This window comes from Triticum aestivum, chromosome 6D, assembly GCF_018294505.1.
Source record: "Triticum aestivum cultivar Chinese Spring chromosome 6D, IWGSC CS RefSeq v2.1, whole genome shotgun sequence".
Classification (NCBI taxonomy): domain Eukaryota; kingdom Viridiplantae; phylum Streptophyta; class Magnoliopsida; order Poales; family Poaceae; genus Triticum; species Triticum aestivum.
In genome coordinates this window covers 379,336,950-379,364,345 of record NC_057811.1, presented here as the reverse complement: position 1 = coordinate 379,364,345, position 27,396 = coordinate 379,336,950, and the positions used below count along the sequence as shown (strand labels likewise).

The 27,396-nt window shown below is 48.1% G+C and overlaps 1 protein-coding gene across 3 annotated transcripts; it reads left to right on the top strand.

Annotated features, from left to right (window-relative positions):
* Positions 1–21,477: 21,477 nt before the first annotated feature.
* Positions 21,478–22,963, top strand: LOC123141682 (uncharacterized). 3 transcript variants are annotated; one of them, XR_006470394.1, is made up of 3 exons: positions 21,478–22,139; positions 22,304–22,376; positions 22,544–22,963. XR_006470394.1 is itself a non-coding variant. In XM_044560768.1 (3 exons), exons 1-3 carry the CDS (start codon positions 21,970–21,972, stop codon positions 22,683–22,685), a joined length of 417 nt encoding a protein of 138 aa, XP_044416703.1. In that variant the 5' UTR covers positions 21,482–21,969; the 3' UTR covers positions 22,686–22,963. The 3 variants fall into 3 exon arrangements, 1 of the variants encoding a protein (XP_044416703.1); XM_044560768.1 differs by having other exon boundaries at positions 21,482–22,139; positions 22,272–22,376; XR_006470393.1 differs by having other exon boundaries at positions 21,483–22,139; positions 22,301–22,376.
* Positions 22,964–27,396: the final 4,433 nt, after the last annotated feature.

Here is a 27,396-nt window from a genome sequence, read left to right as displayed (position 1 = left end):
AAGAATGCTTGCCTCATATTGAATTTGCTTATAATCGTTCGCTGCATTCTATTACTAAGATGTGCCCTTTTGAAATTGTGTATGGCTTCCTACCTCATGGACCTATTGATTTATTGCCTCTTCCATCTTCGGAGAAGGTTAATTTTGATGGTAAACAAGGTGCTGAATTAATCTTAAAAATGCAAGAGTTAGCTAAAGAAAACATTGAGCGTATGAATGCTAAATATAAACTTGATGGAGATAAAGGTAGAAAACATGTTGTCTTTGCACCTGGAGATCTTGTTTGGTTACATTTGCGTAAGGATAGATTTCCTGATTTGCGCAAATCGAAGCTAATGCCACGTGTTAATGGTCCTTTTAAGGTGTGAGAGAAAATAAATGATAATGCATATAAACTTGAGCTGCCTGCAGATTTTGGGGTTAGTCCCACTTTTAACATTGCAGATTTGAAGCCTTATTTGGGTGAGGAAGATGAGCTTCCGTCGAGGACGACTTCATTTCAAGAAGGGGGGATGATGAGGACATCAATACCATTGTTACACCCACAGCCCCTGCTGCTATACATACTGGACCAAATACTAGAGCTCACTCACGCCAATTAAACTGACAGATACTTTCTGTTGGGGATATTACCACTGGGCATAAACCGGCCAGGAGAGGCCGGGTTAACCCCATAAGTAGTTCATCTGTATCTGAAGTCCATGAAGACAGATGGTGAAGCTTCATGAAGGCCCAGGGCCCAAAGCCGGTTTAAGGCCTGTAGACATAAACCGGCATTGACATGTAAACTTGTGTTGTAAGATAGAAGTAGCAGAGACCGAGCCGGGCACGATTATGAGCCGGCCTCGGGATTCTGTAAATCGGCGGGCGTCAACCCATGTATATAAGGGGACGACCCGGCGGCGGTTCAGGGACAACAGACAACAACTCGAGACTCGGGCGAAGCGTATTTGCTCCCTGGTCATCGAAACCCCATCAATTCCATCACAACTAGACGTAGGCTTTTACCTTCATCGTAAGGGGCCGAACTAGTATAAAACTCTCTTGCGTCACTTGTCCGCTTTAACCCCTTTAAGCTAACCCGTAGTGATGGCTCCACGACTAAGTCCTTTCTCTAGGACATCTGCCGTGACAAAACCACGACAGTTGGCGCCCACCGTGGGGCTTTCGCACGATGGTTTCAAGTTCTTGGAGGGCAACTTCGAAGGACTCAAGGGTTACGCTGTGGGCTGGATGACCAAGAGTCGTCGCGGCAAGCTCTACATCGACGATGCAGGCTGGGGCCCCGAGGTCGGCTCAATCAAGGGTTATGCAGGCTTTGGTGGCATACACGTTTTCATTGGCAAGATCGGCGAACCGGGCCCTGAGCCGGACGTTTGCACCGACCTCGTCGAAACGGCTCAGCGTGCGAGATCTGCCCGGGTCAAGCCTGTCATGAAGCGTGCCTTCGTGGGAGTTATCCATGGAGGGGAATCTGAGGATAGATCGGAATCTGGTGGTGAGACCGTCGTTTATTCCGGCAATGAGTCATCGACCGGAGAGACCGAGTCGTTATATCAGTTACAAGATGGCCGGATTGGGGGCTGTTCCGATGGCAACAGTATTCCGGACCCCTTTGATCTGCCAAACCGGGTTGCGATCTTCATGGCCGGCACGCAACCGGCGCTCCACTCTCCGACCGCAGCGGCGATGATTTCCGGATCGGTAGCGGCAGCAGCGGCCGGGGTAGGAGGCCCTGTGCGACCACCAGCTCAGGTTCTATCTGATTTGTTTGACGCGTTGGCAATGCTGATGGCGGAGGTTAACCCGGCGGATCAGGATGCACACAATGCGGAAATCGCAAAAGTGAAAAATCAGATCACCTAGGCCAAAGCCAACTTAGCAGCTGAGGATACTAGGATAGCCGCGGAGCGGGCCGCTTTGGATGCACAAGCTTACCGGATTATGCTGGATCAGAGTGCTTTGAACGAAGTCCTGAAGAGGAGGCACCGATCTCGCTTGTCGCTGGTTTATGACGCTAGAAATCTTTTTAACACCCCAGGAGCGGGGACCAGTAATTTGCCGGTGGTAAACCGGGCGGAGGCACCGGGGGCAGGGCGCCGGTTCAGCCACGTTTGGTGGATCCGCCTCGTCAGAACAATATTGTGGCACCGCATGTCCCCACGCCACCGGGTCATTATTCTAACCCGATGGACAACATTGTCGCTGCCGCTTCACGGCTGGCGGCCATCCCGATCAAAGGTCATTCTCCAGCGGCGGTCGAGACGCGTCGGGTTAAGGAGCTTCTTCAGACAGCCTTGGTTCAACAGGAGGCTTATTCATATAGTCACGATCGGATTCATTCCACTCCCCGTCCAAGCCGGAGTTACAGCAGGCGTATGGATGAACCGGCAGTGTCAAGCAATGCGCGTAACCGTGATCCGCCCCGTGGCAATAACCCGGCGGGTGGTGCTGGTGATGCTCAGGAGGTGGTGGACCAGGCTCGAGCACGCAGAGAAGCCGAGTTAGCGGCGCAGCATGAAGCCCGTCAGCTTACTCCGGTTCATCCAACCACATCGATGGAACTAGGAGTTACCTCTAGTTCTTTGGGAGTGCCATGTCTTGTCCCAGCATTGCGCAATGTGCGCCTGCCCAAGGATTTCAAGGGCCCGCGCAAGGTGCCGAATTACACCGCCGATTTATCCCCTGAAACATGGGTCGAAAGTTATGAGATGGCCATGGAGATGTTGGATGTGGATGATGTGGCATGTGCGAAATACTTCACCATGATGCTAGAAGGGACAGCCCGCACTTGGTTAAAGAGCTTACCGGCTAATTCTATCAGGTCATGGGCCGAGTTGAGATCCCGGTTTATTCAGAATTTCAAGGATACATGCAAGCAGCCCATGTCAATTGTGGACTTAGCTGCCTGTGTCCAGGAGGAAGGAGAGTCAACAACCCATTGGGTGCGCCGGGTTTCGGAGATTTTGCATTCATCAGATCGCATCAACGCTGACACCGCAGTTTTAACATTGGAAGGCAATTGCCGGTTTGAACCCCTGAAGTTGAAGTTGGGACGGCTCAAACGTCATTGTAATGACATGGGAACCCTCATGGCTGCACTGGTGAAGTATGCCGACTCTGATAGTACCAAGGATCCCGAGTGTGACGATGATAAGACAGGGAAGGGAAAGAAGAGCGTCAACAGCAAGGGGCAGCACCACAACCCGGCGGGTCATGGAAACGGCGGGAAGCGTAAGGCGGACCATGGTTTAGACTTTGTGGCTAATACTAATACACACGACAAGGGCCAGCAGCGTAAGGGTAAACTGCCCCAGTGCGGTGGAAGGCCAAATCCTAATCCGGACCGTTTGTCTTATCTGTTGAACCAGCCCTATCCAAAGCATGGGACGAAGGAGGAACCGTCCACGCACCTCTGGAAAGATTGTTACATCATGCAAGAGTTCAAAAATTCTGATTCTTTCCGGTATGATCATGGACCAGGAGGCGGTTCGGGCCCCGGGTCTCATGGGCCGGGTTATGGTGGAGGAAATTCCAGTTCAGGCTTCCACAGTAATCAGGGTGGACATAACAATCAAAGTAATCAGGGTAATCAAGGTGGCTATAATCATCAGGGTAGTTAGCAGCAGCAGCAGTCGGGTTACCAGAGCAACCCGAAGCAGTTGAATAGCGGACAGTATCATGTCTTCACCACTAGCTTGGACAAGCGCGATCAAAAGCTTCATAAAAGGGTGGTGAATGCCGTTGAACCGGCGGTGCCCCGTTATTTGCGCTGGTCCGAGCAGCCGATCGTGTGGAGTAGAGAAGATCATCCACCCCGGGTTGACAATCCGGGTCATCTGGCTCTGGTGGTGGCACCTCAGGTGGGAGGTTATAAGTTCACTAAGGTACTCATGGATGGAGGGAGTAGTATCAATATCCTTTATTATGAAACTTTTCGTCGCATGGGGTTAACAGATAAAAATCTTAAACCGTCCAATACGGTGTTCCATGGTGTAGTGCCTGGTAAGTCGGCATATCCTGTTAGTAAGATAGCTCTGGAGGTGGCTTTTGGAGATGAGCACGACTCGAGATCAGAAACCTTGACCTTTGAAGTGGTGAAAATCAGCAGCCCGTATCATGCCCTATTTGGACGGCCAGCTTATGCTAAGTTTATGGCACGGCCTTGTTATGTCTATCTGCAGCTCAAGATGCCGGGTCACAAGGGAACTATAACCGTGCATGGGAGCCGCAAGATTGCTCTGGAGTGTGAACAAGGTGATGCGGCTTATGCTGAGTCGGTTTGTGCAACAGAAGAGTTGAAGTTTTACAAGGACAATGTTGATCCGGCAGATATGACTTCATTGAAGAAACCAAATACAGAGCATGATCCGGCCCTGAAGTTTAAATCGGCTGATGAGACTAAGCTTGTTGACTTCGTGCCTGGCGATTCGTCCAAGTAGTTTAGCATCAGCGCTAACTTGGATCCGAAATAGGAAAGCGTGCTCATTGAGTTCAGCCGTGAGAATCGGGACATCTTTGCATGGAAGCCTTCCGACATGCCAGGTGTACCGAGAGAACTCGCTAAGCACACTCTCAATGTTGATCCCAAGTATAAACCGGTCAAGCAATTTTTCCACCGGTTCAATGAAGAAAGACGCAAAGCTATTGGAGAAGAAGTAGCCAGGCTCTTGGTGGCTGGATTTATCGTTGAAGTATCACATCCTGAGTGGTTGGCTAATCCGGTGCTGGTCCTCAAGAAGAATGGCACTTGGTGTATGTGTGTGGACTACACAAATCTCAATAAAGCTTTTCCAGCAGATCCTTTTGCCCTTCCCCGTATTGATCAAATTATTGATGCTACGACGGGTTGCGAGCGTTCAAGCTTTTTGGATGCATACTCTGGTTATCATCATATCAAAATGGCAGTTAAGGACCAAGAGAAGACAGCCTTCATAACTCCCTTTGGAGCCTTCTGCTATGTGTCCATGCCTTTTGGGCTCAAGAGTGCCCAGGCGACTTATCAACGGTGTGTGCAGAATTGTCTGCATAAACAGATCGGCCGCAATGTTCACGCCTATGTGGATGATATTGTGGTAAAATCAAGGAAGAAGGAGACATTGATTGATGACTTGAAGGAAACTTTTGATAACCTAAGGGTTTATAAAATGATGCTTAATCCGGCCAAGTGTGTCTTTGGTGTACCTGCAGGCAAGCTCTTGGGTTTTTGGTGTCTAACAGGGGCATTGAAGCTAATCCGGAAAAGATCAAGGCCATCACCTCCTTGGCTAAACCGAAATGTATCAATGATGTTCAACGCCTGGCAGGCCAGATTGCCGCGTTGAGCCGGTTTGTCAGTCGCCTTGGCGAGAAGGCCATCCCTTTATATCAGATGCTGAAGAAAACAGATAACTTCGTCTGGAGTGACGCCGCTAATGAAGCATTTGAGGACTTAAAGCGGTAGTTGGCTAATCCGCCGATTCTCGCTGCTCCAGTGGACAAAGAACCATTGTTGCTATATGTGGCAGCTAATGCTCGGGCTGTTAGTGTGGCTACTGTGGTGGAGCGCAAGGAGGCAGGAAAGGAATATCCGGTTTAGCGGCCGGTTTACTATATCAGTGAGGTACTTATTGAGTCCAAGCAGAGGTACCCGCATTGGCAAAAATTGGTGTATGGGGTTTTCATGGCAAGCCGGAAGCTTAAGCAGTATTTCCAAGGTCATCCCATCACGGTAGTCAGCTCTGCTCCTTTGGGTGATATAATCCAGAACAGGGAAGCAACTGGTCGGATTGCTAAGTGGGCTATCGAGCTCGGGCCTCACGGGTTGAAATACATACCCCGAACGGCGATCAAATCTCAGGCACTTGTGGATTTCATCAATGATTGGACAGAATTACAAGCGCCAGAGGAGAAGCCGGATCACACTTATTGGACTATTCATTTTGATGGGTCCAGGCAATTGGAGGGCTCGGGGGCTGGAGTCGTATTAACTTCCCCACGAGGTGATAAGTTTTGTTATGTTCTCCATTTAATGTTCCCTTGCACTAACAATGTAGCTGAATATGAGGCTTTACTCCATGGTCTTCGGATGGCTAAGGAGATGAACCTCAGCCGAGTTAAGTGCTTCGGTAACTCGGATCTGGTGGCTCAACAAGTGTCCGGCACTTGGGATTCCAAGGACCCATTAATGGCAGCATATCGTCGTGAGGTGGATATTGTTGCAGGTCACTTTAAAGGTTATCAGGTGGATCATGTGGACCGGCGGAAAAATGAAGCGGCGGACGCTTTAAGCCGCCTGGGTTCCCAACGTAAACCGGTTCCACCTAATGTCTTCCTGGATGTTTTGCATAATCCGTCCGTCAAGCTCCCTGGTAAAGAGGATTTGGCTGTTCCTGATCCGGAGGCTCAGTTGGTGGCGGCTCTTCATGTTATCTCGGATTGGACGATTCCATATCTGGCGTATATGAACCGGGCGAGTTACCAGAGGATGAAACCTTGGCCAGGCAGATAACCCGGCGGTCCAAGTTCATGACTATTATCAATGGAGAGTTACATCATTGCAGTGTGACAGGGGCATTTCAACGCTGTGTGTCTCCTGAGGAAGGCCGTGAAATTTTGCGTGAGATCCACGAAGGAGATTGTGGTCACTACGCCGGTTCAAAATCTTTGGTGGCCAAGGCATTTCGTCACGGTTTCTATTGGTTGACACCTCATGCTGATGCCGAGGACTTGGTCAAAAGATGTGATGGCTGTCAGAAATTCTCAAGGCGCGCTCATGTACCGGCTCAAGAATTGAGGATGATTCCAACCACCTGGCCGTTTGCAACTTGGGGGCTAGATATGGTTGGGCCTTTCAAGAGGTTCAAGGACAAGAAGACCCACCTTTTGGTGGCGGTTGATAAGTTCACGAAGTGGGTAGAGGCAGAGCCAGTTAGTAAGTGTGATGCAGCCACGGCGCTTCAATTTATCAAAAAGGTGATCTTCCGGTTTGGCTTTCCACACAGCATTATAACAGACAATGGTACCAATCTGTCAAAGGGTGCCATGAAGGAGTTCTGTCAACGTGAGCACATCCGGCTTGACGTGTCATCAATGGCTCACCCCCAGTCCAATGGTCAAGCGGAGAGGGCCAATCAAGAGATCTTGAGAGGCATCAAACCCCGGCTTATGGTTCCTTTGCAACGGACACCGGGTTGTTGGGTTGAGGAGCTACCTTCAGTGTTATGGAGCATCAATACCACACCCAACTGATCGACAGGATACACACCGTTCTTCATGGTTTATGGAGCGGAAGCGGTTCTTCCTAGTGACATCCGTCATGACTCACCTCGTGTAGCGGCATATGTTGAAGCTGACAACGAGAAAGCACGGCAGGAAGCTCTTGACCTGTTAGATGAGGAGCGTGACATGGCGGCATCCCGTTCGGTGATTTATCAGCAAGATCTGCGTCGTTATCATAGCCGCCGGGTTAGAACCAGAACCTTTCAGGAAGGAGATTTGGTGCTTCGACTCATCCAGGATCAGACAGATATGCACAAGCTGTCCCCCCCTTGGGAAGGACCTTTTGTGGTCAGCAAGAATCTGCACAACGGGTCATACTACCTAATCGATGTTCGAGAGCGCAAGGACTCACGTAAATCGGAGGAGGAGACCAACCGGCCGTGGAATATTGCTCATCTTCGGCCCTACTATACTTGAGCTACAGGCTCATCTTATGTACATATTATGACATTGTATATATTATGATCAATATAATAAACCGGAACCTCAGCTAAAGCGGGGTATCTCTTTTTTTCCTACATCATGTGTGGTTACATGGAGCTTACAAAGCGGCGTCCGGTTTACCCCTTGATTTAGCTTCTCAAAGCTTGATATTAGATCACTTGGGGGCTTGGTCGAACCCGAACCATAGCTACACCTCTTGATCGGCGCAATGCCACAGCATCACTTGGGGGCTTGGTCATATCCGAACCATAGCTACACCTCTTGATCAGCGCAATGCCACATCATCACTTGGGGGCTTGGTCGTATCCGAACCATAGCTACACCTCTTGATCGGCGCAATGCCACAGTATCACTTGGGGGCTTGGTCGAACCCGAACCATAGCTACACCTCTTGATCGGCCCAATGCCACAGCATCACTTGGGGGATTGGTCATATCCGAACCATAGCTACACCTGTTGATCGGCACAATGCCACAGCATCACTTGGGGGCTTGGCTGAACCCGAACCATAGCTACACCTCTTGATCGGCGTAATGCCACAGCATCACTTGGGGGCTTGGTCGAACCCGAACCATAGCTACACCTCTTGATCAAATTTGGGGCCTGGCAGCCCGTGAAAAGCCTCGACTACAATGGTTTTTATTTGCCTTTTGCTGAGTTTTCTTTGTTTTAATAAGATTTGTGACGTTTTTAAACCGGTGTTTATCAGCCCGGTTAGGCTATCAACTACAAGTTGACAGTATACAATCAAATTATAATCCAGAGACTATCAGCCCGGTCTGGTTTTGACTCAAAGTCACCAGTATGGAATAAACTGGTGTTTATCACAGCCCGGAACGGTTTTCTGATAAACCGGCATCATATAACAGGAGTTACTTCTACTCCGGATTAGGGTTATTACCCTCATTACAAAGTTGGTCAGCCAACACTATGCCTAAAGGTCACAGGTACCATATATTTCCATATTTGGTTATCTTTTACCTTGGTTATAAACCTTGGTCATATATATATTTGGGTATCATGACCCGCCCGATGGTAAACCGCCAGGGCACTTTAAACTTCTTATCTGCAGGAACAACTTGAATAAATAGGTATGGATTATGAACATCATATCTTAAGTATGGCGGATTAACAGGCATCAGTTGCAGGTAGATATGCACGAAGGCATAACAGACCAAGTGTTTTAGCTAGCCTATTACAAGGCGTTTTAGTGCCCAAAGGGATAATTGTTTCTCAATAAGCATTGCAGCAAGTGGAAGACTAAACCGGGCCCCAGATTATGATTGCTTATCAGCTTGACCTGATGGCTGCGGATCATCTTGCACCGGTTCATCTTCGTCCCTACCCAGCGGCTGGAAGTCAACAGTTGTTCAGTCGATCCTGGCTAAAGTTTGGAACACAGCTTCGTCACTTATAAGGGTGGACGGTTCAGTGTCAGGGGCATAAGTGTGCTTACGGATTGGAGGGATCTGGTTTTGAGCCTCGGGAGTTGGTGCAGCAACCCGCTTGTTATTGATATCATAACTCGCTTGGTAAAATGAAAGATCAGCCTCTTTAGCAAGTTGACAAGCCAGTGGACGTACTTCCCGGTTTATGGCATGGAGATCTTCAGTGCAAAATTCTGATCCGTCTTCTTTTAAGCTTGGGTAGCCTTTAGCCACGTCCGTCGGATCAAGATCAGGCACCCATGCTTTTGCCCGGGTTAGTGCGGTCAGAGCGCCAGCCCTTGCAGCAGACCTCTTTAGCTCTTCTACCCGGGCAGGCAGCATAGATAGCCTGTCTAAGGTATCCTTGATTAACGTCGGGGGCGGCTTATTGTGAGAAGCGGTGCAGATAATTCGTTGTGCGCCGGTATACAGTTGTTCTATCAGCGTGTAGGCAGCCTTCAGCTTCTTCTGAACATCAGAGCCCAGATGACTGATGCGAGTTCCTGCATCATTGCAAACATCAGCAAACCGGCAACGCATGGGAAGATATGTTGAAAGTATAAAGAAAGGATGCTTACCAAACACAGCAACAGTCATGGCATGTATCTGCCGCTTTACACCAGTCAGCTCGTCTACCACCGGTTTGAGAGCTGCTTCAGCGTCTTTAGCTCTTTTCCGCAAAGCGGATTTCTCTGTGTTCCAATCCGCCCGCTCCTTGGCGAAGCTCTCCTTTAGCTTTTCCATAGCGGCTAAGGCGCTCGTTAGCTCATCTTTTGCTTTGGAAGTTTCGGCCTGTTGGGACTTGATGTTCTCTTGCAGATCAGCGGTTTGGCTTTCCTTCTTGCTCAGTTCAGCCTATAAAGAGACAAATACATAATGAGTTGACAGTACATATTTGAAGTACCAAGCACATAACAAGTTATACCCTTGATACTTGGGGGCTAATGCATATTTGCTCCTTATCAGAAATTTCTACAAGTCCCAAGCACAATACAAGTATTAATCTTGGCACTTGGGGGCTAATGTGTGTTTGCTCAAAAACTGTTGGCATGGGAATTCTTATATAGTCCCGGTTCATCTTTATAAAGTTAAACCGGCCCTTGGGGGCTATACCGGTGAAAGAGCAGTATGGCAAATTTGAAGGAACCGGTTCATCATAAAGAAGTAATCTGGTCCCTGAAGGCTAAATATGCAAAGTTAAGTTATGACAAAGTCCCGGTTTAGATTGGTATCATAAACCGTCACTTGGGGGCTACTAGGAGTTGATAAACTGCAATTGGACAAAAGAGAAAAATAGTAGTTACCTCATATCGCTCCTTCATCAAGTTTACCAAACTAGCTTCATAGTCACGGTTGGTATACAGACGGTTCAAGAAGCCAGAGTGAATGTCTTGACATTGAGATGGGCGTAGCTTGATAAATCGGCATTCCATTTGCCCTTGCCGATAGCAGAGAGCTCGTCCTTAGCAGTATGCTTTGACAAAGCGACAGGGTTGCCAGGAGTGGTGTGGCCAGTGCCAGTAATCATAATGTCATCATCTTGATCATCAGCAGCTTTCGCTGGACTGGTCAGTTTGTTAGTATCCTTAACTGGACTAGCCGGTTTGTCATCAGTTCGGACAGGGCTGGTTGGCCGGTCTGCATGGCTTGTAGTGTCAACTTGCACTTGTTCGGCAAGGAAGTCATGGTCTTGAGGCGGCGGATCGTTAAGCATGTCGTCAGCGTCGGTTTCTTCCGGATCTGGAGTTGTTTCCGGTTCAGCAGCTACATCATCATCAGCCGGTTTGCTTAATCGAGCCTTCTTGCTGGGTCTTGGCTTGGCGCTGGGAAAAGATAGACATAAGGATCAGTATAGTATGTAAAGATAACACATCAAGAATAAAGACACGTGCATAACTCACCCAGGAACTGTTTTCAGGGGTGGAAGCTGCGTGGCCGATGACTCGCCAGAGGATGAGTGAGAAGTACCCTGATAATTTGAATCAGACGGGTTAAGAGGCTAGCGGAAACAACCTGCTTTTGGGCATGAAGTATCAATGGGATAAGAGACCTCTGATCGGCGTTTCCGAACCGGACTGTTCGGTAAACCGGCGGAGGTAACTACCTGGCCACTGTGCCGGGTTGTACAGCGAGCTTCGTGCTGCTGCGTCTTCAAAAGAAAGTTTGGGTCCAAGTAAGCAAATTTTACTTTCCGGTTTGCTTGACGGATTTTTGATGTTGGCAGAGGATCTGAATCAGAGGAAAGAATGGTTACCTCTACGTCCTCAGCATGACTGCCTTCAACGTCGTCCTGATAATAATCATTGTCAATGAGATGTACGAAAAATGAACCAAGAGAGTCAAGTTCTACCTCTGGTTTCGGATTACCCACATCGTCATCAGCTGTTGGATCGGAGGATGCAGTGGTCCTTCTCTTGGCAGGTTTTTTAACAACCTTGGTTTTTGGACGAACTCGCTTGACCGGTTTATCTTGCGGCTTCGCCGGTTTGTCTTGGGATGGTTTCTTGTTCCAGAACGGATCATCACCCTGTCAGAAAATAATCACACTTTCAGAGAATATTTGGACAGAAGCAACTTCAGATAAAAAGATTATATGATTCTTACAGCTGGTGGTTTGTTGAAGGTGCAGAAAGGGAGTAGTCCGGTTTGGGCACAGACAGCCTCCGGTTCGTTCAGTATCTTTTTTACAGCCTCAGTGACTTCTGCATCTGTAAGCTGAATGTCAATGTGCCACTGAGCATCCTTCAAACTCCCCGTATACTCACACATCAAACCGGAGCGCCGGCTTAAGGGCAGAATACTCCAGCTTCTCCAGCAACGAGCAAGATCAACTCCTGTCAAACCGTTCGCCATGAAGGCTCTAAGCTTTGATAATTGGGGAGCATAGTTGGCCCTTTCTCTTGCCATCAACCTCTGAGGAAAAGGATGTGTGTTGCTAAGGCGCTCAGGGCGGTAACCCGGCAGGGGGTTTTCATCAGATGGGGATGTATCCATGCAGTAAAACCAAGTCTGTTTCCACTCTTTGGGGTAACTGTGGAGTTTGGGATGGGGGGAGGTGACTTCCTTTTCTGAACCGCCATTCCGCCCAATTCCATATTGGGTCCATCTGAGAACTCTGTGCGACGGTTTAAGTGAAAGAAATCCCTAAATAGTTCGACTGAAGGTTCCTCTTGCAGATAAACCTCACAAAAGACTTGGAAGTGGCAGATGTTGGTTACAGAATTGGACCGATGTCTTGAAGGCACAGTTGGAAACTAGCCAGTACATCCCGGAAATTTTTTGAACCGGGAGGGCTAAAACCTCGTCCGAGATTATCAGCGAACACGACTACCTCTCCATCCTTGGGTGTAGGAGGATTTTTCGGGCTAGGGACCCTCCAGTGGATGACATCTTTTTTAGCTAAAGCGCCCGTTTTAACAAGATTGTTTAGCTGCTCTTCGGTTACTCGAGAGGGAGCCCAATTGCATTCATAGACTTGCTTGGCCATGGCAATGGAAATCTGAAACATGATTATTGCCGGTTTAAGATTTACAGTGGACAACTACACAGCAGTATAAGGATACAGGCATATTGATAAACCGGAATTGGTTATTTGTAAACCGGAGTCTGACAATGGAAACAGTACAATGATGCAAGCATTGGTGGTTCAACAGGGGACTAATGGTATCTACTGGGTTATCATTTTGTATATGAAGTTAAACCGCCCAATCTAGTATTAAAGATGTATAAGTGAAGGAAAAAACAGGTTTCACAAGTTGGCATTATAATTTTGGATCTACCGCATGTCAGAAAATGAAAATATATTCAGACCTAAATATTGGTACCGAAGCAGTTGATGAAGGTTCAGATGGGATTTTCTACTTAAACGAGATGCATGGATGGAAAAGAAGGGCTACGGCTATCGCCGTACAGGATAAATATCAAGGTTTGAATCAAAGAGCTATTGCACAACGACGAACACCGATGAACACTGAAACCCTAATGACAGATCTATGGCGGAAGGAAAGAAGGCTTACCGATGCTGATGGAAGAGCGGAGAGGCGCCGCGATTCTCTGGTGCGTTCAGGGTGATGCAGCGGCCGGATTTCAGGCATAAGCGAAGGTCGACGGTGGCGGCGGAGCTCCAAAGGTCAGGCAGCGCAAGGAAGAGGACGAGGTGAAGAGATACGGGGGGGGGATGGAAAGACCCCCTGGCCCTATTTATAAGGGCAGAAAGATAAGCGTCAGGCGCGAAAATGAAGGAGCCTAAATTTTGGATATGAGGCGGAGCTGTCGCCTCGATTGTCAGAGGCTCGTTAATGACACGTGACGTCATGGCGGTTTACCATGATCCTAGAAGATGATGTCACGGCGGTTTACAAGATTGTGTGAAGATGTTGAAGAAGAAATTTTCTTAAGTATTGAGGATTGACATGAACCAGTTCAAATCAATCTAGGGCCTAATGTTGGGGATATTACCACTGGGCGTAAACCGGCCAGGAGAGGCCGGGTTAACCCCAAAAGTGGTTCATCTGTATCTGAAGTCCATGAAGACAGATAGTGAAGCTTCATGAAGGCCCAGGGCCCAAAGCCGGTTTAAGGCCTGTAGACATAAATCGGCATTGACATGTAAACTTGTGTTGTAAGATAGAAGTAGCAGAGACCGAGCCGGACACGATTATGAGCAGGCCTCGGGATTCTGTAAACCGGCGGGCGTCAACCCATGTATATATGGGGACGACCCAGCGGCGGTTCAGGGACAACAGACAACAACTCGAGACTCAGGCAAAGCGTATTCGCTCCCTGGTCATCGAAACCCCATCAATTCCATCACAACTAGACGTAGGCTTTTACCTTCATCGTAAGGGGCCGAACTAGTATAAAACTCTCTTGCGTCCCTTGTCCGCTTTAACCCCTTTAAGCTAACCCGTAGTGATGGCTCCACGACTAAGTCCTTTCTCTAGGACATCTGCCGTGACAAAACCACGACACTTTCGTTTCTTGGTAATGATTCTAATGTTCATGAGAATATGATGCTGCCTAAATTAGATACATTTGTTTTGCTTACAAATGAGGGGCCTGGCTTGGAGAAGGATGAACATTGGAGCAAGAACAAACAGGGAGATGATGGCATGCGCAAAGGGAGCAAGAGCGGAGTTTCAAGTGATGATTTCAGGACTTTGAAGCCACCGTAATGACTGCATGAAGGCTTGGACGAAATATACAAGATGCCACTTCACAAATTTCATCCAGAGGCTATTATAGATGTTGCATCACCTTATTATTGGGCCAGGACCATGTAATTTCGAAATACTTAAGTATAGGCTGTTTTTTAGGCTTGGTTTCAGACCCCTCCTACAAGGGACCACGAAATTCCCCCTACTCCTCCATATATACAGCCCTTAGGGCATCGTTTAGACTTTGGGTTTTGTTTAGATTAAAAGTTCGCCATAGCTGCAACTTCGCGAACTTTGTTTGTGTTCAATGACCAGACCAAGACGTCACAGAACCCCACTTGATCAATAAAGCTTTCCTCTTTTATTCGCAATATCCAGATTGCAATTTCAGTTTCTTGCTTGTTCTTCGTTTGCTTGCAGGAAATAGACCTTCGTGGTCAGGTTGATCGTGCTCCGACGTGGTCAATAACCTCTCGGAGTTGGTTTAGCGATTGCTAAGGCGCGACGTCCTCGCACATTAGTTGTCGGATCATCAAAGTCTACTCCACCAAAAATGATAGCTACCATCTCATCGAAAGACGGGACACCTTCGCCTCTATCAGTTTCAGTCAAATAGCTATAGTTTTGATAGTTTTTTTGGAAACTAGGTGAACCCTAGTTCATCTTGAAGTTTTGAAATTTGGATGATTGAATGGATGGATATATGTTGGATATATGAATGTGTGGATGAACTCTATTTCATCTTGTGGTATTGACATATTTAGAATGAATTCATATGGATATATGTGTGGATGTATATATTTAAAAAGATGAATGTCTTAAGATTGGTATGCAGATGGATATATATATATCTGTGTGTGTGTGTGCGCGCGCGAACACACGCGTGGATTAGATGTTTTTATTCAATTTGGATCATATTAGTTAGTTGTGTGGTTGTGAAAAAATTAACTTGAATTGGCAATTGTTGTAGGAGGACCCTTGATCCGAACATCGACACTAAGTACATCATGCTTGACTCTGTGCTCGACACCGATCATCGCGCACATTTTATCGAGAATAGAATGGTAATAACTATGATCAAATTCTTGGAAAAAAATTGGCTTTGTGATACATTTCCAACGTAGCTATAATTTTTATTGTTTCATGCTATTATATTAACAATCTTAGATACTTTTTATACAATTTTATATCGTTTTTGGGAACAATCCTATTAACCTAGTGCCTACTGTTGATTTGTTGTTTGCTGCTTGTTTTTGGTTTTCCAGGAAATTTGTATCAAACGGAGTCCAAACGCTACGAAACTTTTCGACGATTTTTATCTAGACATAAGAGACCCTAGAAGATTCGGGGGGAGACCAGACAAGAAGCGAGGAGACGACAAGGCAACAGAGTGCGCCCTGATGCCTTGTGGGCCCTATGTGGCTCCGTCTGACCTAATTCCACTTTTATAAATTCTCAAATATCATAAACCTCCCCAGAGAGCCACACGAAACAACTTTTCGCCGCCGCAAGCTTCTGCTCTTCCGCGATCCCATCTGGAGGCCTTTTCCGGTACTCTACCAGAGGGAGAATCAGTCACATAGGGTTTCTACATCGACCATGCTACCCTTCTGATGATGTATGAGTAGTTCACCACAGACCTATGGCTCCATAGCTACTAGCTAGATGGCTTCTTCTCTCTCCTTGATCTTCAATACAATGTTCTCCGTGATCTTCATGGATATCGATTCGATGTAATCTTCTTTTTATGGTGTGTTTGTTGGGATCCGATTAATTGTGGTTTATGATCAGATTATTCATTGAAAGTCATTGAGTCTTTTCTGAACTTTATATGCATGATTATTATAGCTTTGTATTTATCTCTTATCTACTTTGGTTTTGCCAACTATATTGATTTATCTTCAGTTGGAGAGATACTTTCTAATGGGTTCAATCTTGCGGTGTCCTCACCTCGTGACAGAAGGGGTAGCGAGGCACGTATTGTGTTGTTTCCATTAAGGGCAAAACGACGGGGTTTAATCGCATTGCTAGGTTTTATTCTATCTACGTCATGTCATCTTGCTTAAAGTGTTACTCTGTTTGTCATGAACTTAATACCACAAATGCAGGCAGGAGTCGGTCAATTGGTGGAGTAATAGTAGTAGATGCAGTCAAGAGTCGGTGTACTGCTCATGGACGTGATGCCTATATATTTGATCATTGCCATGAATAACGTCAAAACTATGTGTTTTCCTATCAATTGCCCAGTAGTAATTTGTCTACCCACCGCATGCTATGTTTCGAGAGAGAAGTCTCTAGTGAAAACTATGCCCCCCCCCCCCCGGGTCTACTTTTATCATATTACTAAAACCAAAAATACCTTGCTGCAATTTTACTCTTTTTATTTTACTTTGCCATTTATATATCTACCACTAACAGATTTAATCCTTGCATGTAACGAGTTCAAGGGGATTGACAACCCTCTTGCCCGCACTGGGTGCAAGTATTTGCTTTTGTGTGTGTAGGTGTTGTTCACTAGGATTTGCGTGGTTGTCCTATTCGTTCGATAACCTTGGTTCTCATCGAGGCAAATACTTATCAGCTACTATATTCTTTCACCCTTCCTCTTCGGGGAAAATCCCAACGCAGTTCACAAGTAGCACTTTGCAAAGGTAACTTACTAACTACTTTCATCTAAATTTTCGCACATGCTAGCACCATTTCTTATGAGGGCTCACACGAAAGCCTGCCAGATGCAAAACGACCACCGCTTCGAGACGTACTTCAGGGGAGTCAGGCTACTGCTATTTGTGCTTCGGTTCAAGCATGCGATGTCGATGCTCGTCCACTCAGCTTTCACATCCTTGACGGATCGTTGGCAGCCCCGAGACGCACAATTTCCATCTCTCCTGTGGTAAGACGAGCAATTTCCATCTCTCTTGTGGCATGATCACGACCCTGTCGCTTCAGGGCCAGGCTCTCACTGGGCTAGTGTAAAAGAGCAACTAGCAGGAGAGGGTTGTGACTCTCATCAGTGATTGCCCTGCCTCTATCCGTGATGAGGTCCATGGCCTGGTGGATAAACATACATCTGGTATACCACTAATATGGCTCGCTGCCAACCGGTCCGAATGCCCGCAAGGTTCCAACGCGCAGACCATGGAGCAGTACGTGAGGGCCTACTTGTCGTATCTCCTAACAGAGGTCGTGTTTCCAGACTGCTCGAGGGACACTGCCCTATGGATGTATCTGGACTTCCTCGCAGACTAGTGATACGTCTCCAACGTATCTATAATTTTTGATTGTTCCATGCTATTATAGTATCAATCTTGTATGTTTATTATGCAATTATATATCATTTTTTGGGACTAACCTATTAACCTAGTGCCCAGTGTCAGTCGCTGTTTTTTTCTTGTTTTTGACATTTCAGGAAATTAGTACCAAACGGAGTCGAAACACTATGAAACTTTTTGACGATTTTTTATGGACCAAGAGACAGCCTAGAAGGTTCGGGAGAAAACCAGACGAGCCACAAGGGAGTGACAAGCTCACCAGGCGTGCCCTAGGGGGCATGGGCTTATGGGCCGCTTGTGGCACCTCCTAACCTACTTTCAGCTCTATAAATTCCCAAATATTCCAAATACATCAGAGATCCACCCCAAATACTTTTTCCGCTGCCTTAAGTTTTTGTTCTTCGGAGGTCCCATCTGCAAACCTTTTCCGTACTCTCCCAGAGGGGGAATCAATCACGGGGGGCTTCTACATCAACCTTGATGCCCTTCCAAAGATGTGTGACTAGTTTACAAAAGTCCTACAGGTCCATAGCTAGTAGCTAGATGGCTTCTTCTCTCTCTTTGATCTTTAATACAATGTTCTCCTCGATGTTCTTGAAGATCTATTCGTTGTAATCCTTTTTTGCGGTGTGTTTGTTGCGATCCGATGAATTATGGGTTTATGATCGGATTATCCATGAATATTATTTGAGTCTTCTCTGAACTCTGTTATGCATGATTGTTTAGCTTTGTATTTCTCTCTGATCTATCCCTTTGGCTTGGCCAACTAGATTGATTTATCTTGCAATGTGAGAGGTGCTTTGTGATGGGTTCGATCTTGCGTTGCTCAATCCCAGTGACAGCACAGGACATTAACACGTACTTGTATTATTGCCATTATTAAAGATAAGATGAGGTTTATTCATAGTAATTGGGTTTACTTTGTCTACATAACGTCATCTTGCTTAAAGCGTTACTCCATTCTTTATGAACTTAATACTCTAGATGCATGCTGGATAGCGCTCGATGTGTGGAGTAATAGTAGTAGATGCAGGCATGAGTCGGTCTACTTGTCTCGGACGTGATGCCTATATACATGATCATTGTCTTGGATATCGTCATAACTATGCGCTTTTCTATCAATTGCCTAACAGTAATTTGTTTATCCACCATATGCTATGTTCAAGTGAGAAGCCTCTAGTGAAAACTATGGCCCCGGGTCTATCTTTATCATATATTAAAATTTAAAAATGCTTTGCTGCACTTTATTTTATTTTATTTTGTGTTTTTGTTTATCTATCTATCACTACGAGATTTGATCCTCGCAATTAACCGCCAAGGGGTTGACAACCCCTTGTTTCTGTTCGGTGCAAGTATTTGTTATTTTGTCTATAGATGTTGTTCAGGAAGTGTTGCGTGGTTCTCCTACTGGATTGATAACCTTGGTTCTTAACTGAGGGAAATACTCATCTATACTGTACTGCATCAGCCTCTCCTCTTCCAGGAAATCCCAACGCAGATCACAAGTAGCAACTGGGAGGCAGGGTACAGATGGGGGTTTGTCGGCCTCATGTACCTATAGCATTTGGTAGGAAGCTATCTCAACAATCGTTTATGGATGTATGTATGCTTCTTTGAATTGTGTCATCTAATCATGAATTGGCATTTGTAGCTGCACGACGCATGTCAGAGGACCGAAGATAAGTCCGGTAGGTGTGAATGTGCCTAGGCCCTTTCGATTTGGATGTGGGAGGGGTAGCCGGTGGGCCGTCCTAAGAAAGATATCCGGCGTCCATGGACAAAGTATGGTGAAGAAGGTGATACTTCTTGATACCCCACAATCTCGTACTCTTGGGACAGGGTTAAAGTCTTCAGGCAAGTCCGCCGCATTGGACAAGGTCTTCACCAACGAGCAGGACAACCTGGCATATTACCTGGTAAACCTCTTGCTAGTGATTTCTTGTAGCCACTTTCATGGTTGCTTACCAATCTTTCTGCAGGTTTACTGGTGGCTGTATGACAAGAAAGGCTGTGGTTTCGAGCTGAACGAGATGTGCACTTGGGACATGCTTATCTGGCGGGCTAATGTCCCATTGATATGCGTGTACGCTGTCCAGTGTCACATACCACGGCGCATGGCCTTGCAGTTTGATTATTTCCAACACACCCACCGAAGGATACCCACACTGGTGGTTTCAAACTTCACTAGTGAGGGCATTAATCTCTATTATGTTTTAGTATGATTTGTTGTTTTTATGATTTTTTTATGGTTTATTGTTTCTTATGCCTTGCAGGAAGAGTAGGAACAATTGTCAGGCGATACTAGGGAAAAGAGCACGCGGAGTACGTGAAAGCGTGAGACAAGAGGAGGTGTCGCAAAGAAGGGGAGAAGAGGGTGGTTGACTGGGACGCGTACGATCGACACCTGAGTTGGTATGACGATAACGTAAAGTATCGTGTGCGCCTGAGGACACAGTGAATGTCAGCGGATGTCGGATCACTATAGGCGGATGACCCCGATGAAGAAGCCTACAATGCCAACGTTAGAGAGTCCTTCGGTGAATTTAGGGAGTATATATGCACCCCTAATGAATAGAGTGGTAAGTTGTGTTCAATTGTTTGGTGCCGACATTTTGAGAAGAATCTAGTTTAGTCATTGTCACTAACTTATTCATGATGCTGACATTTGCAGGCTTCCAAGGTGAACAGAAACATTTGCGATGCCTCGAATGCGCTACTTCACGACCCTGAGACTGTGGAATCTGACAGCAAGCTCAGGGAAGTGTCGAAGGTAAGTTTGAACCTAGCCATATGCTCCAGTAACCACAACCTTGGTCCATATCATGTTTTTGTCACTTACTTTGAGCCCAACCATAATCTAGTATAGTATTTGTCACTACCAGATCCATAACCATAAACTTGATCCATATCATGTTTTTGTTTATTTGTTGTTGCAGAAGTTCATGACCGTTGTCGCAAGCTAGTGAGCATGCTTGGGTGCGCTATCTCGGCTTATGTGCATGTTCCTGGACCGTCGACACGTACCGCCGCTTCATCGAGCCATGCCGGTGGAGCTTCCTCTAGCCATGTCGTCTCGTCGTCTCGTCATCTCGCCATGTTGAGGATGACGAGGAAGATGAGGAAAAAGACGATGACGAGCAAGCCGAGGGAGAAGAGGAAGAGTGGGCGAGGAGGAGCACGACGAGGATGACGGATCTCCACCCACTCAGCCAACCCAGGACAAAAGGGAGAAACAACCAAAAAAGCAATGAAATAGTCCATCCCCGTTTCAGCGTCCTCCTTGTCGCGCAACAACAACGCAAGAGACTCGCTCGAAGAGAAACAAGGAGTGCATAGCCAAGAGGGGGATGGAGGCTTAGTAATAGAACTATTTGCTTTGTGTTAAGCTGTGAACAAGAACTTGTTGGCCATGTTGAACTACTCGCTATCGTCGATTTGCTAAACTATTTGGACATGTAAACCTATTTGCTATGTTTGATGTGTTGAAATATGCTTTATTTCGATGTGTGATGTATACTATGATGTGTGAGATCCTAATTTTGATTTGCAAACTATATTATATTGTGTGATGAAAATTTTGAATTAAATGACCAAGTTTTACAAAAAATATAAATGAGATAGGACCCTACCGCCATAGTCCCTAACGGTAGAGTTGCACACCTACCGCAAAACAATATGAAATTTTGGACACATACCGCCTGAGGTCAGTGACGGTAGGTAGCACTGCCTACCGTCAGGCTTGTTGGCGATAGGGTTGCAGCGCAGCGCACGGAATGGGCATGGGCTTCTTCCTCCCCACCACACCCCTCTCTCTCTCTAAAATTCACCGGCTCACCGCTCCGTGGAGTTCACAGTGCAGTGGCGCAGTACCAGTGTACCACCACGAGAGTAGACTGGTTCAAGCAAGCCGCACCCCACTCCCTGCCCCAGCAGCAGCGGCCACTTCCCCTCTCCCGTCACCTCGCCAATCCCTGCTCGCCCCCGTTTCTTTCTTTTGAGACGGAAGGATGGATAGATAAGATGGCCTAGTGAGAGAGATCGATACAGATAGATAGGATAGCTAGCTCTCTCCGAAGGAGACATTCCCCGCTTTATTGATGCCATGTGGTTACTGCCACCCTCCTTAATAACCATCGCTAACCAGCCATACCACCCTGTAGATGTATCCCTCCTCCGTTAAGCTCGGCTAAGAGATCCCTCTTTCCCACTTGAGGCCAACACCCCCCTCCTAGCTCCACCACAAACCTAGCTACAACTATAAGTTTCCCACTTAGAACAAGTCACAACACAGCACGCCCCAACAACCCCACCGCCCAATAACACACCACAAGAGAGAAGAATCTCAGGTCCTAATCGCACAGGCGAGAACGCGAGCGAGCTAGCTCCGGCGAGGCCTGGCCGGAGCCGCCCATGGAGTACAAGAGGTCATCGCATGTGGAGGAGGACGAGGATGAGGATTGGGCGATGAGGGACCGTCGGTACCAGCATCAGCATCCGCACCATCATCGCCATCACTACACCACGGTGCCGGCCACGGCCGCGCCCCCGCAGACATGCACCTGCACGGCCAAGCTCCCCAGGTTCTTGACTCGCTTGCCGCGGCTGCCCCTTCGCCCTCCTCCTTGATGGAAGCCGCCGCTTTCTCTAGGCCCCTCCTGCTACTGAATCTGGTTTATATCCATTAAAAAACATGAAATTATTCTCTTGTGAAGACTAAACGGAATTGCTGGCGTCGTTGCAGAAGATATCAAGATAATGCTGATCTGGGGCGATGAGGACAAGCTTTTCGACATAGAGCTGGCCAAGAAGATGAACGAGTAAGCTTCTACGTACACGCATTCTAGTTCAATCAAAACAACGGAGCTGTATAGTAAACCCAGCAGGCGTTCATGCATGCATGGCAAAAATTGCTAGGACTATGACTATGAGTCTATGTGTAAATTAACTCGGTGAAACAAAGCTGACGGCCCATTTGCATTTGCAGGCAGCTGGGCGAGAACTGCTACCTGCAGGGCATCCCCAAGGCCGGGCACCTGCTCCACCTGGAGCGCCCCTGCGCCTACAACCGCCAGCTCGGCAGGTTCCTCGCCTACGTCAACTCCCAGGAAAACCAAACCACCAGTTGAATCAATCACTACTACTACTACTATCTCGTTCGTTCCAGTTCCAGAGGAGGAGGATAATTATTTGCAAGCAAAGCGAAGCAGGTAGCCTGTCAACGTTCGTTCTTCTGCAACACGCACCGCATTGCATGATTGCCTGGAGAGGTCAGCCCATGGATGTGAAGCTAGCCATTACTACTACGTGCAACTAGCTGCTAGGTTTACAGGGCCACATTCCGTCGCCCTGCAGATTATTAAGTGATGGGTTGACGCCACGCTCGGTGTGCCGTGATGGCGTTTTATTTCCTCCTGTTCCTGGTCACTGTTTGCTTCGATGCTACTACATGACTTTTGTGGACGCGATCGTGGTGCGAGTACCTTTCGTTGTTGTTGACGAGGAAACGGTACCAAGTCGTGGATGATGATGCATGCTCGTTAGGTGTGTGGCCGTGTGGGCATGCACAGGCACAGCACACACGCGCGCGCGCTCCTCGTTGGACCGGATCTGGCGTTCGTTCCGTTTCCACGAGGAACCCTAACCTCGAAGCGCCTTCCGGAAAAAGGGGCTCTCGCGCGCGCGCAAGACAAACAAGCGGGGCCCCGCGCTTCGTGGAGTGGACTATCCGTATCAGGCACAGGCACAGGAACCAGTAACCTCACTCACCAGTCAGATCATCATCCCGGGCAAGCGGTCTCGATCGTGGGGCGGTGGGATTCTTAGGTCGATCGTACGGCCCACCGGCGCATGCACCACCAACAGTGCTGTGCATGACGAGGCTACGTCCGGCTGGACCGCTGGAGGAGCATCCGATGTTGGCCCGTTCGGGACAGTTTCCCGCCCTGCCTGCCCTACGCGCGCCTCCTCGCTCCGTCGCGTCGCCGGACGACGGACCGCACCGCGTGCACGCACGCCCCCTGCCGGTGCGTGGTGCCGGTCATCGGGCAGGGGCCCGACACGACACGACACGGGCTAAGCACTCGGCTCGTAAATTCGCCAGCCCCATGGTACTCCGACTCACAAGAAAAATAAAACTGTGGTCTCCGGAGGAGGAGGAAGATGGAAACCGCGCGTAGGATCTTCGGCTTAGGGCCGAGTCAAATAGCTCGACGCGAGCGCCACTGGACCACGCGCAGCTGGCTGGAGCTCATGCTCCTCCTGCCGTCCATGTGTGAACTGATCGGCGTGATTACTGTGCTGCCATGCCAGAGCGTCTGGCCGAGGCCGTAGCCGGCCCGGAAGGCGCCGGCGCGCGCCCGGGTCCGCGCTCTGGCGCAGGACGTGTGCTCGCCTTTTCGGCGCGATCGCCGCATCTCGATCCGCCGGGACCTCGACCACGGCGACCTGCGCGCCGGCTCGTGCAGCGCAGCGGTGGCCTGCCCTGGGACAGGGGACTAGCAGCTAGCTCATGCACGCGCCAAGCCCCAGGAGAGGGAGAGCACGCGGTGATTGAAGTTGAACTGCGCGCCGAGATCGACCGACCGTCTCATCTCACCTCATGCCGTACAGTTTACGGTTATTAAAGCTATCTGTAATGTATGCATGCGGCAGGAGCTCGTCAAAAACGCAGAGAGAAACAAGATCTAGCTGAAGCTCTCTCGAGCTTGAGCTGTACTGCGTACCTTCCTGGTTATATATCCCTGAAGTTAATATGGAGCGGCCGCGCTTCATCAAAGTTCAAGCCTGGTACGTACATACGGCGGTACGCGTACGAGCGCATCATATATTCGATTCCCATGGCGGTGTACGTACTCACTCTACTCCTACTTATACTACGTACGGACATAGCAAATGGATCTGCTGGTGCAGTGCTGCACTGCTCTCGATCGACATTTGACTTGTGTCGTCGAATCAATCAATGAGCAGTGTTGCGAGTAGCGGCTAGGCTGGTCCCTGCGTGAGCTCACACGCTCACGCTTCAAGTCTCTCACGACATGGCGCAGGAGGGCTTGCGTCGTCCGTCCGATCCAACGGACCGCAACGTGTATACGTACAAATACTATTATTAGCAGCTAGGCTGGGCAAGTAACGCAACGTATATGTAGGGGGACCGTGGTCCTTGCGTTTTTTTCTTCATGCAGTTTGTGCTGCCAACTTAATGGGCAGCGCTACGTGTCCCTCGTGTTGGAAGTATTAGCACTTTCTCGACTAATCTAATCCACGAGAAAACAGTAAACATGGCAAATACGATATGCATCTTATACCGATACCTAAGCATGTTAGCACGTACAGTACATAAAACCGAAACATCTATGAACAACATATATACAACCAGCGCATGAACGAGAAAATAAGGGATGAACGAGTCATACCCTCCGATTGGCCAGGCCAACGGGGCGGTAGCAGCGGCAGCCTCGGCATCGGCCGAGGCCTTCTTCTTGGCGGCTTTATCGTCAGTCATGGAGTCGATGCAGGGGAAGCAGTGGAAGCAGAGGCGGATGGAGACGGGGATGGATCGGGAGCAGTCACGTCGAGACGCTCCCCAAAAACCTTATTGCCGTTCTCCCGGGCAGGAGGGTTCCGGAGGCACCTGCTCTCCCGACCAACCGTGCACGCGGTCGTCGGGATGGGATCGCCGGAAGCAGCACAGAGGGAGGAACAGTAGATGACGGCTAGGGTTGTGCGAGAGGGAGTGAGTGAACTAAGTTAGGGTTAACTCCACTGGCAGCGCCTTCTTATATAGGCCGTCGGGTAGATGGGCTTGGGCTCAGGCTCATGACCGAGTCTGCGAACAGCCCACGGTCCAACGTCTCGGACAGTGGCACTTACGTAAGCAACTCGTTAATTAATCCGAGATTAATTAATCATTCCTTGAAGGAAATATGCCCTAGAGGCAATAATGAAGTTGTTATTTTAAATTTCCTTATATCATGATAAATATTTATTATTCATGCTAGAATTGTATTAACCGGAAACTTGATACATGTGTGGATACATAGACAAAACACCGTGTCTCTGGTAAGCCTCTACTAAACTACTCCCTCCGTCCGGAATTACTTGTCGCAGAAATGGATAAAACTGGATGTATCTAGAACTAAAATACATCTAGACACATCCATTTCTTTGACAAGTATTTCCGGGCGAAGGGAGTAGCTCGTTAATCAAAGATGGTTAAGTTTCCTAACCGTAGACATGTCTTATCATTTGATGAACGAGATCATATCATTAGGAGAATAATGTGATGGACAAGACCCATCCGTTAGCTTAACATATTAATCGTTCAGTTTTATTGCTATTGCTTTCCTCATGTCATATACATATTCCTTTGACTATGAGATTATGCAACTCCCGAATACCGGAGGAATACCTTGTGTGCTATCAAACGTCACAACGTAACTGGGTGATTATAAAGATGCTCTACAGGTATCTCCGAAGGTGTTTGTTGGGTTGGCATAGATCGAGATTAGGATTTGTCACTCTGAGTATCAGAGAGGTATCTCTGGGCCCTCTCGGTAATACACATCATAAGAAACCTTGCAAGCAAAGTGACCAATGATTTAGTTGCGGGATGATGTATTACGGAACGAGTAAAGAGACTTGCCGGTAATGAGATTGAACTAGGTATGTGGATACCGACGATCGAATCTCGGGCAAGTAACATACCGATGACAAAGGGAATAACGTATGTTGTCATAACGGTTCGACTGATAAAGATCTTCGTAGAATATGTAGGAGCCAATATGAGCATCCAGGTTCCGCTATTGGTTATTGACCAGAGAGGTGTCTCGGTCATGTCTACATAGTTCTCGAACCCGTAGGGTCCGCACGCATAACGTTCGATGACGATTTAGTATTATATGAGTTATGTGATTTGGTGACTGAATGTTGTTCTGAGTCCCACATGAGATCACGAACATGACGACGAGTATCGAAATGGTCGAGAGGTAAAGATTGATATATAGGACGATGGTATTCGGACAGCGGAAGTTTTCTGGAGGGTACCGGGTACATATAGGGTCACCGGAAGGGGTTCCGGGCACCCCCGGCAAAGATATGGGCTTAATGGGACAAGAGAGGGACATACCAGCCCACAAGGGGCTGGTGCGCCTCTCCACCAGGCCGGCCAGCCCTAGGGAAAGGAAAGGGGGGAGGGCAAGTCCCTCCTTCCTTCCCCTCCTCAAGGGAGAAAGGAAGGGGGGGCGCATCCCGTGGCGCCTATACAAGGAAGGGGGGGCGAACTAGGGCAGGAGCCCAAGTGGGATTCGGCCCCACGTGGGGCACCCCTTGGCCTATCCCCTTTCCCTCCCACCTATATATATGAGGAGGGGGCGCCTAGAACACACAACATCAATTGTTAGCCGTGTGCGGCGCCCCCTCCACAGTTTACACCCTCGGTCATAGTTTTGCGATGCTTAGGCGAAGCCCTGCGAGAATCACTTCACCATCACCGTCACCACGCCATCGTGCTGATGGAACTCGTCTACTACCTCGACACCTTGGTGGATCAAGAAGGCGAGGGACGTCACCGAGCTGAGCGTGTGCAGAACTCGGAGGTGTCGTACGTTCGGTGCTTGATCGGTCGGATCTAGAAGAAGTTCGACTACATCAACCGCGTTGTCAAACGCTTCTGCTTTCGGTCTACGAGGGTAGATGGACACACTCTCCCCCTCTCGTTGCTTTGCATCTCCTAGATAGATCCTGCGTGAGCGTAGGATTTTTTTTTAAAATTGCATGCTACGTTTCCCAACAGTGGCATCCGAGCCAGGTCCATGCGTAGATGATATGCACGAGTAGAAC

Excerpts from the sequence above, each read along its gene's own strand:
- LOC123141682 (XM_044560768.1), top strand. The coding sequence starts at position 21,970 with ATGGAGTACAAGAGGTCATCGCATGTGGAGGAGGACGAGGATGAGGAT. Across the intron at positions 22,140-22,271 it reads TGCACGGCCAAGCTCCCCAG|ACTAAACGGAATTGCTGGCG; the intron begins GTTCTTGACTCG and ends TCTCTTGTGAAG. Across the intron at positions 22,377-22,543 it reads CTGGCCAAGAAGATGAACGA|GCAGCTGGGCGAGAACTGCT; the intron begins GTAAGCTTCTAC and ends TTGCATTTGCAG.